Raw genomic sequence first — 10,124 nt, forward strand, 5'->3', positions numbered from 1 at the left:
ACACATATTTGAATGGCTAAAATCCAAAACACTGATAGCACTAAATGCTGACGAGGATGTGGAGCAACAGGAACTCTCATACATTGCTAGTGGGAATGCAAAATGGTACAGCCACTTTGGAAGACAGTTCCTTACAAAACTAAACATACTTTTATTATATGATCCAGCAAATTATGCTCCTTGACTTGAACTCAAACGAGTTGAAAACTTATGTGCACATGAAAGCTACACATAAATGCATATCGTAGGTTTATTCACAATTTCCAAAACTTGGAAGCAATCAAGATGTCCTTCAGTAGGCGAATGGATAAACAAACTGTGGTACACCAAGATAACGGAATGCTATTCAGTGACAACTTGTACACATATCTTCACAGCAGCTTTATTTGTAACAGCCAAAAAACTGCAAACAATCCAAACATCCATTAATAGCTAAATGGATAAAAAACAACTGTGGTATACCCATACAATGGACTACTACTCAACAATACAAATGAACAAACTCTTCATATATGCAACAAGATGGATTAACCTCAAAATAGTTATGGTTAGTGAAAAAGGGCAGAGTCCCCACTCCCCAGAAAGTATATACCATATGATTCTGTTTATATAAAATTCTAGAAAATGCTTGCTGTTAACTTGTGAATTGTTGGAAAGGGGGTGAGAAGGACTGGGAGGAAAGGATTTTATGGGGACACAGGAATCTTTTGGTTTTGTTGGATACAATCATTATCTTGATTGTGGTGATGGTTTCACAGGGATATACAAATGCTGAAACACAACACATTTTACAATTTATATATGTGCAGTTTATTTCATGTCAAACAGCTCAATAAAGCTGTTAAGAACTAAATGCTCCTCATAAAAATCCATATTTACTATCCCTCTTGGAAAGTCACAGCTGCCAACTATTTTGGCTCTACCATATCCCTCTCCCCACAATTTAGGAGAGTGAGCCCTGCCTCAACGTCAGCAAAAACTGGAGAGCAATGAAGTCCATGTCCACTTGAGTCACGAAGAATGCTGGCTGGGTCAGAGAAGCCCTACCCTTGGATCTCTCTTCTGTCAGTGCTGGGGTTCCTGCCTGTGCAGTGATGGCCATAATATCAACAGCCCAGGGAGCTACAGGAATCCATAAACCTTTAGATTCTTTACTCTGACAGTGGCCTTGGCCACAGGAGATACAGATGTCTGAAGGTCCTGAGAATTACTGTACACACTCAAACCACACAGCCATAATCTCATGGACATTTGCAGATGCCTCCTTTAGAACAGATACATTTCCTCTCATTTGCCACAGCCATCCCCACTCCACTACCTCAGTGTTTCTGAACCAAGTATGATTCTCAACTTGCCGTGCGGGCCTTCCAGTCCATGGCACTTGCCCATGGGATTCTGGACATCAGGGACTGGCTCCTGTATGGTTCAGGAAACAGAAATCTCTCAAAAGTGCAGGGGAATATGGGACATTCTCTAGGAACAAGGGACCCAATTCATGTTGCTTCCAGAAGCACGGGAGAGTTTCAGATCAACTACACCCATCTCAGAATGACCTCTGGGCTCACAGGAAATCCTGACTTTCAGGCCACATGAGGAGGCACACAAAGCTCTTCAGCCTTTTCCAGCAAGACTTGGACAACAATGCAAATTAGGCCAAACCAAACTGAGATCTGCTCTCTGCCATCCAGCTATCCCCTCTGGGGCACATCAAGTTGGTGTAGACAAAAACAGTTCCTCCCCTCATGTTGGTAGAAAGTAATTCTTTTCTCAACCCATTCCACACAGTGAACAGACCCCTCCCAAGAGTAAAGACTGCCACAACAAGCCTTTATCACTGTACAAACCAGAGCAGAGTAGGGCAGGCAGTTCCAAAGCTGAGTGAAAAGCATGTGAAAGCACAGCTCTCAGGTTTACAGTCAACAATGTCCAGAAAGAAGGGAAATCTGGTCTGGAAATCCCTGGCAGACTCCAGCTCAGATCCTTTTGGCCAGAGCAAGATCAGGTTCACTCAGAACCCAGCCGTGGGGGCGGAAATGAGGCCTGTCAATGGGCTCCAAACACGATTCCTCCAGGGACTAGGAGAGAGGGCACAGGGGTCTGCCTTCCCTGAGCATATTGGACTGATTGACACACACTGTGCCATCCTGAAAGCTGAGGCAATGAGTTGGCTTCTGCCACAGGCACTGGTAGAGATATAACACTGTCAAGAGCCCCAAACAGTTTAGGAAGTGCAACACACCTCAGGAAAGCTTCCCACCTATGTGGTACTTATTGGGAATCTCCCCAGGGTGGATTATGAATGTACAAGATTCACCTATTGGCTGATGGCTCCCTCACGAAGGGTACTCACAGAGCTTTTCTCTGGTGTGAGTCCTATTAGGTTGAACAAGGACACAGCACATTTTCTGTACTCATACGGCCTTTTGCTAGTGTGAACTTTCTGGTGCTAAACAAGTTTAAGAGCTAAAGGGCTGCCAAAACTGTTGCATTCATGAGGCCTTTCTCCAGTGTGAACTTTCTGGTGCCGAACAAGATGGGAGCTTCTGCTGTAGGCTTTCCCACATTCACTGCACACATATGGCTTTTCTCCAGTGTGAACTCTCTGGTGTAGAATGAGGCTAGAATTGCGGCTAAAGAATTTCCCACATTCACTGCACTCATAAGGTCTGGCTCCAGTGTGAACTTTCCTGTGTTGAACAAGGTGGGAGCTACTAATGTAAGCTTTTCCACATTCACTGCACACATAAGGCCTTGCTCCAGTGTGAACTCTCTGGTGTAGAATGAGGCTGGAGTTGTGGCTAAAGCATTTCCCACATTCGCTGCATTCATAAGGCTTTGCTCCAGTGTGAATTCTCTGGTGTACAATCAGGTTGGAGCTATGGCTAAAGAATTTCCCACATTCACCACACTCATACGGCCTTTCCCCAGTGTGGATTTTCTGGTGCTGCACAAGTGTGTCTTTACGGCTGAAGGCCTTCCCACATTCGCTGCACTCATAAGGCCTTGCTCCAGTGTGTATTATCTGGTGCTGAACGAGTGTGTCTTTGCAGCTGAAAGCCTTCCCACATTTGCCGCACACATAAGACCTTGCTCCTGTGTGGACTCTCCGATGTTTAATAAGGCTGGAGTTATGGCTAAAGAATTTCCCACATTCAATGCATTCATAAGGCCTTGCACCAGTGTGAATTCTCCAGTGCTCAATAAGGTGGGAGCTTTGGCTAAAGAATTTCCCACATTCACTGCACTCGTAAGGTCTTTCTCCAGTATGAAATCTCTGGTGCTGAACAAGTGTGTCTTTACGGCTGAAAGCTTTTCCACATTCACTGCACTTATAAGGCCTTTCCCCGGTGTGAATTCTCTGGTGCTGAACAAGGTGGGAGCTTCTACTGTAGGCTTTTCCACATTCGCTGCAGTCATATGACCTTTCACCAGTGTGAACTTTCTGGTGCTGAACAAGTGTGTCTTTCCGACTGAAGCCCTTCCCACATTCGCTGCATGTATAATGTCTTTTTCCAGTGTGAAATTTCTGGTGCATTTTTAGGTGGGACAGGTGAATGAAGGCCTTTCCACACTCCTTACACATATGTGATGTTTCTCCACTGTGAATTTTTCTGTGATGAGGAAGAGCTGATTTCTCCTTGGACATATTTCCACGTGGTAGGCGTTTAAAGGGTATCACTTCAGTGTGAGTTATCTGGTTGTTGAGGAGAGTGAACGTGTTCTGGAAGGCTTTCCCATTGTCACTGCAATTGAAAAGCATCAGGTCATCATGGTCTCCCTGGTGTCCCCCGAGACTGGAGCTGTGTGGGAGAGACTCCATGAACCCAGTCCTTTTGTATGGACTCATCCCACTGTGAGTGGTCTGGTGCTGGAAGAGGCCAGAGTTGTCCGGCAAGTCCATCACTTCCTCCCAGCAAGTAAAGGGTCTCCCTAACACACGGACTGCACAGCTCTTCACAAATGAGGCCCCACCATCATCCTCTCTGAAGGGATTCTCCCTACTATATCGACTCTGGTGCTGGTCAAAGTTTGGACTGAACAAGAATCCTCTCCCAAATCGGCCACGTGCAAGCAGTTTCTGTGTGGGGTGTGATTCCTGGTGTTGAGGCAGGTGCAAAATGTCTTTCAAGAGTAGGTCACACATCTCCCACGGGAGGGCTTTCTCGATAAACAAACCTGATGTTGGAGTCCTGACCGGCAACACTGCTACAGAAACACTCTGCTCAGAAGGGGCCTCCTCACTGTCAGCTTCACACCAAGAACCTGAAAGCAAAGAAATGCTGGTGAGGAACATGTTAACTATGGTAGGAAGCAGCAGCCCCATCACATACGTTTGTGTGACACACCAGTGAACAAGTCTATTGACTTGCTGGCAGGACGAGAGAGCCAGGATTGGGGTGAGGAAGGACCCGTGGTCAGTCCTGGCCTCTAAAGCTCCCAGTATGGAGGAACTCTAATGAGTTCTAAAGACACAACGATGGCGTAGGCTACAGGGAATAGACGTGGGGTCTCCAATTAACTCCTCCACAAAAGGGTTTCAGCAGGGCCTTGGCTGCTGGTGTCAGGTGAGCTCTGTGCAGCAGGCTGTGTCCAGCCCCAGGAAAATCTGACTGCAAGTAAGTGACTGATTCCTAAGGACTATTTAAAGATATGTGCACAACCTATGACACATTAAAGTGGCCAATGCTGCAGAGCACTGCAGAGGGAGCAGAGGAGAATGAGTGAGACCCGGAGGCCAGAGAAGAGGGGAAACAGCAAAGGGATGAAAGACAGCAGAGAAGTGACATGTGGGCAAAGTGCCAAGAATCGGGAAGGAAAGGTAGAAATGAGGTATTGCTACAGGCTTTGGCGAGAAAACACTGGTGAACTCAAAGCAGTCTGAAGGTAAGATCTGAACCCAGCCCTAACAGGACACTCTCTTCCAGTATCCATGCAGCAGTGCCAGGCCCTCTCTGGGTCTCTCTCACTGTGGCTGGAGTCAGGTCACCCATCAGGCACCCAGGGCTTTCTGCCCCTCTCCTAGGGGAACAACATGGGATCTAGAATATGGAAATTGTAAAGGAAACACAGGGCAGATGAGTGGCCCAGGCAGACCCACCCCACAGAGAAGAAAACAAAAAGTTAATAAAAGAACCTGAAAGGAAAATTTGGCAGAACAGCCCTGTGACCTCCACAAGCAGTGACACGTCAGTACCTGCAATTCCTGGCCCAGTCAGCCCAGGAAATGCCAGCTGGAGGATGAGGGCAGAACTTGGGACACAGAGGTATCATGGATCTGGACAGTCATCTGGCCCAAACCATCTAGAGCCTGTTGAGCAGACTGAAAAAGCCCTGAACCCCTAACCTTGGGCAGCAAGTCTTGGGACTGCTCAGCAAGGGAGGGCTCACTGCACATGGCCCAGCCCCGGTACCCATAGCACCTACTCTGGGAACCAAAGAAGTGAGGGAGAAGAGTCACTGATCTGGCAGAAGAGAAAGAGCTGCCCCAAGGGAACAGGGGAATAACCAAGCCCCAAGGACACTGGAGTGGGCATGAGGGCCTATGGAAGGCAGCTTCTAAGATGGCCCCTGGAATGCCTCCCTCCCAGTATTCTTGCCCTTTCTGTAAACCTCTTCCCTTGATTGTAGGCTGCACTGACTGGCCCCTTTCCAAGGAAAAGAATATGTCAAAAGTGATGGGATGTCACTTTCGAGGTCAGGTTAGAAAAAGACTGGCTTCCACCCATCTCTCTTGCCCACTTGCTCAGAGAGAAGGCAGCTGCCATGTTGTGAGGTACACTACAGAAAGGCCAACAGGACAAGGAACTGAAGGAGACCTTGGGCCAATAGCCAGAGAGGAACTAATACTCACAGTTAAACAAGCTGCAAGAAACTAAAGCTTGAAAACAACCACAAGAGTGAGTTTGTAAGTGGATTCTTCCCAAGACTGGCCTTCAGATGAGAACACAGCTCTCACTCACAGCTCAACTGAAACCTCAGGAGATACCCTAGGCCAAAAGCACCCAGGTAAACTGTGACCAGATTCCTGATGCAGCGAAACTGAGATAATTAATCTTTATAGTTTGAAGCCACTAAATGTTGGCGTAACTTGCTATCTAGCAAAAGATGACTAAAACAGAGACTTACCAAGTGAGGCCACAAGTGCGAAGTTCTCCAGCATCACATCACGGTACAGGAGTCTCTGAGCCTCCTCAAGGAGCTCCCACTCCTCCCGGGAGAAGTACACGAACACATCCTCAAAGGTCACACAGCCCTGCCACGATGGGGACAGTTGAGCCCACAGGCAAAAGGACTCTCCAGTGTGTCTGCTCACATACCCACTCCCAGATCCCTCCCCTCCCGAGTCTCCCAACTCAGAGGAGATACCAGGCTTGACACAACTAGTGCCTACTCTCTCCTCGTGTCCCTTTGATCACCGTGTGCAGCCGAAAGCAGAACCTGTAAGCTACGGGTCTCGCATGAAGGGCACGAAACAGTCTCCTGCCTGCCAGTTCTCTTGTCATCCAGACCACACCTCCCAGACACAACCTGAAGGCGGTCAGGTCACACTCCTCCCAACATGCACATCACTCTGTGAACCACATCTTCTTCATGTCTGGGACCCCCACTACCACTGACAACCTTCTAGTCCAGAGCATATGCACCTACAAGGCACCTCCCGCCATGCCACTCTGCACATGGTGTCCAGGAAGTGCTCACATGATTATGACAGGCACCACTGCCTTCAGGTGCCTAAGCAAGAGACCCAGTCCTCAGTCCCCAGTTTCCACTTTCTTGTTATCAACGGCATTGCCACAATGAACTGAAGATACTCCCTCCTAAACTTAACCCACAGCTCTACTCCATTCCACACATTGGCTGCCACCTTTTGAACTTCAACCAGAAGCCCTCCCTGAACTAAAAACCCGTGTCCAGCTTGACGCCTCAATTAAGGGGTCCCTGGGACTTCTTAAACTAAACATAACTCCCGATAGAGCCACTGAAATCTACTCCTGCCACCACGCGCCCTATCTCAGTTGATGGCACTTCCATCATCCTACCCTCTAAAGCCAAAAATACCCCTGGGGTCATTCGTGACTCTTCCCTTTCTCTCATTCACACTTCACATCAGAAAATCCAGTGACTCTACTTAAAAAACAAACACAAAATCTACCAACTTCTCTCACTTCCACAGCCACCCCTCTGGGCCAGCCACCATCCACACTCATGTGGACTACTGCAGTAGGCTCCTCCCTCATGCCCGTACTCTGTACTCAACCAGAGAGCAGCCAGAGGGAGCCTGTTAAGATCTGAGTCAGATCACCTCTCTCTTCTGCTCCAAATCTTCCATGTCTTTCACCATCCCCAGAATAGAGGCGCAGCTCCTCAGCCTGCCATTCCTGCCTGACTCCTGGCCCTGTTCCCAACAGACATAATTAAGACCTGTGGTTCCTTGAGGACTCCCAACTCAATCTTACCTCCAAGCATTTGCACATGCTGCACCTGAGCCGAATATAACCTTCCAGTCCTCATCCTACTGGCTGTCAGAAGAAGGAATCTTTCCAATAACTCCTGGCCTAGATTCAGGATGCCGGGCTACAAGTGACCCACTGTGAGGGCCCCCACACTCCAATGCTGAGGGAGTGACAGGTGAAGAGTCACAGAAAATCACTGTGTCTCATCAGGAAATCTAGTCCCCCCTACTTTAAAAACATATACAAAATCCATACACTCACTTCTCTAACCTCCACAGCCACCACTCTGGTCCACCCACCATCAACACTCACCTGCACTATTGCAGTCTGCTCCATCATGGTCTCCCTGCCCCCTCCCATGTCCCCCAATCTTTCTTTCCACTCTGGAGGCAGACGGAGCCTATTAACACCTAACTCAGATCACCTCCCTTCTCTGTTCCAAACCTTCTCACCAGACAGAACAGAGACCCGCGGCTCCCGGGTCTCACTTCCAAGTATTTGGACCAGCCGGCTCCTGCGCCTTGGAAACCCTTTCACACCTCATCCCATCGCATCCCATCGATCCTGGGAATGGGAACCTCGCCATCTATCCGCCGGGAGTGACCGCACTCCACCGCCTTTATACTCAAGAGGAGGCAGCGATGAAGGCGAAGTGATGAAGGTCCGACAACACACCATCCCCTACACGCGAGTCGGTGAGGGCTGGAGGGACCCTCCACTCACCCGAGCCCGGTCCATCAGCGCCGCGGCCGCCATGGGATCCTGTGAGCAGAACGCGGCCCGCGAGAAGCGGGCGAACGGGGCGGGCCCGGCGGCCTCAGCCGAAACACCCCACCTCCACTGGGCCGGGTGCCGTCGGGCTGACTGTCGCCTCCGAGCCCCAGCCTCCCGTGTAAAAACCCGCGCAAGGCTCAGGAGGCCGCCTCCGGGGCCCCCGAGGACGGAGGGCGGGCGCGAATGCCTGGGAAAGAGCGTAGCCCCGGCGGACAGCTCCGCGCAGGGCCGCCCGTCCCACGACGGGGATCAAGGGTCGGAACAAACGCGCGGAGAGACGGCCCGTCCTTCTCCCCGTCGTGTGGGACACCGACCCGGCCCAAGACTCGGAGCCGCCTCAGCCAAGCTGGACAGTCCTGGCACAGGCAAAGGACGTCACGACGGCGACGCCGGAAGTCCCGCCTCTGCCGCCCCGGGCAGCAGGAAACGCCCATCCACCGGGCTGTCATTGGCCTAACATGGACGCGCCGGGCACAGACTTCTGGGTAATGTAGTTTTTGCTCTGCAGTCGACCCCGCGACGGTCAGGTTTCCGGTTCTCCATGACAACCGCGAAGGCGACACTGCGCGGAGGCCGGTAGGGGGAGAAAGTTCCGGGAGAAATAGTGTCCTAAGTGTCAAAGTTCCTCTTAAAGGCGACGCGCCCAGATATCCGTGGTCACCTGGGAGAATGACACGTCCTCAGAGGTCTCGGGCAGGTGATCCATTGTTTAATCCTGGGAGAGCTGCTTCACCTTTCTGAGCTTTGGGGACTGAGATTTAAATTGAACAATGAATATACCTCGCTCGTGGGGGCCTTTGTCTAGTAACATTAAATGCTCCTCTAATTCGTTGATTCCCAAATTTGAGTCTCTGATTTACCACTACCAGCATCACCTGTGAACTTATTTAAATGCAAGTCCTCGGACCCAACCTACACGTTCTGCCATGAAACCCTGGGATGGGGCCCTGGCTCAAGTTTGAGAATCGGCGCTCTCTTTCAAAGTCATGACCACCGTCCTCCCCAAAAGTGCAATACCTAAAATGGGAAAATACTACAACCTACCTCATGGGAAGTGAGATGCAAAGTGCTTAACACAGGGCCTAGTGCTAAACACATACAAGCTATTATTTTTATTACTCTTGTCCCCACAGGGTTCTCACATATACTGCTATAGGAGGATGTCAGAGACCCTCTTTGCAGAATCGCTGCTGATATTTTTTAAAATATAAATTACAGTCACTCCCTGACTCAGCGAGTAGCCTCAAAGGTAAGGGTTAAAATTTTTGCATAAAGCACACCTGCATACCTTTAGGCTCATGCAAATTTTTTTTAAACATCACATGCAGGAGAGTTTCCTAAATTACAAGTAGATCTGTTGTCCAAGGCACACATTCTTACAGGCCATAAGATTCAAAAGGTAGGACTATTAAGACTAATTGCCCTTAGGCTTAAGTGGACCGTGGAGTTAACATGGTTTCATATCATGGTTTATTTCATAAGATGACATAGTAATAATTCTATGTAATTATTACATATTAGTAATGTCTAATTCACAGGAACCAAGACTCAAAGGCCTCCTGCCTTCCCCCCTGGCTCTCAGGGCAGGCAGACCCAGGTACAAAGGTATGATCACGAGATGGCCCAGCCTGACACCCAGCAGCTCAAGGTCACCAGGTCTGGTCCTCCTCCTCCTCAAGACACCATCTTCCCATCATGTGAACTTGCAGCTCCCAAGGGAGCAATAATTCCTGGGGAGGTGTGAACACTGGAACCACTGAGCCCCAAGGAGGTGACCCCAGGAAGGGGCACAAATGAGAACATAAAATAAAGAAGCATTTTCACAATCACTCCTGCCCATATTTCCTTGGCCAGAGTTCATTTGCATGATACCAAATTAAGTGTAAGGGAAGCTGG

At 49.3% G+C, this 10,124-nt stretch overlaps 1 protein-coding gene across 2 annotated transcripts; it reads right to left on the reverse strand.

Moving 5' to 3' along the window:
• Window positions 1–366: 366 nt before the first annotated feature.
• On the reverse strand, window positions 367–8,606 carry ZNF304 (zinc finger protein 304). 2 transcript variants are annotated; one of them, XM_087421002.1, is made up of 4 exons: window positions 8,178–8,606; window positions 6,127–6,253; window positions 4,177–4,263; window positions 3,543–3,743 (listed from the first exon to the last, which is right to left on the reverse strand). In XM_087421002.1, exons 1-4 carry the CDS (start codon window positions 8,208–8,210, stop codon window positions 3,691–3,693), a joined length of 300 nt encoding a protein of 99 aa, XP_087277128.1. In that variant the 5' UTR covers window positions 8,211–8,606; the 3' UTR covers window positions 3,543–3,690. The 2 variants fall into 2 exon arrangements, with proteins under 2 accessions (XP_004439171.1, XP_087277128.1); XM_004439114.3 differs by having other exon boundaries at window positions 367–4,263; window positions 8,178–8,604.
• Window positions 8,607–10,124: the final 1,518 nt, after the last annotated feature.

The sequence above is a fragment of the Ceratotherium simum genome, chromosome 33 (genome assembly GCF_057802395.1).
Source record: "Ceratotherium simum simum isolate JZ-2026a chromosome 33, ASM5780239v1, whole genome shotgun sequence".
NCBI lineage: Eukaryota > Metazoa > Chordata > Mammalia > Perissodactyla > Rhinocerotidae > Ceratotherium > Ceratotherium simum.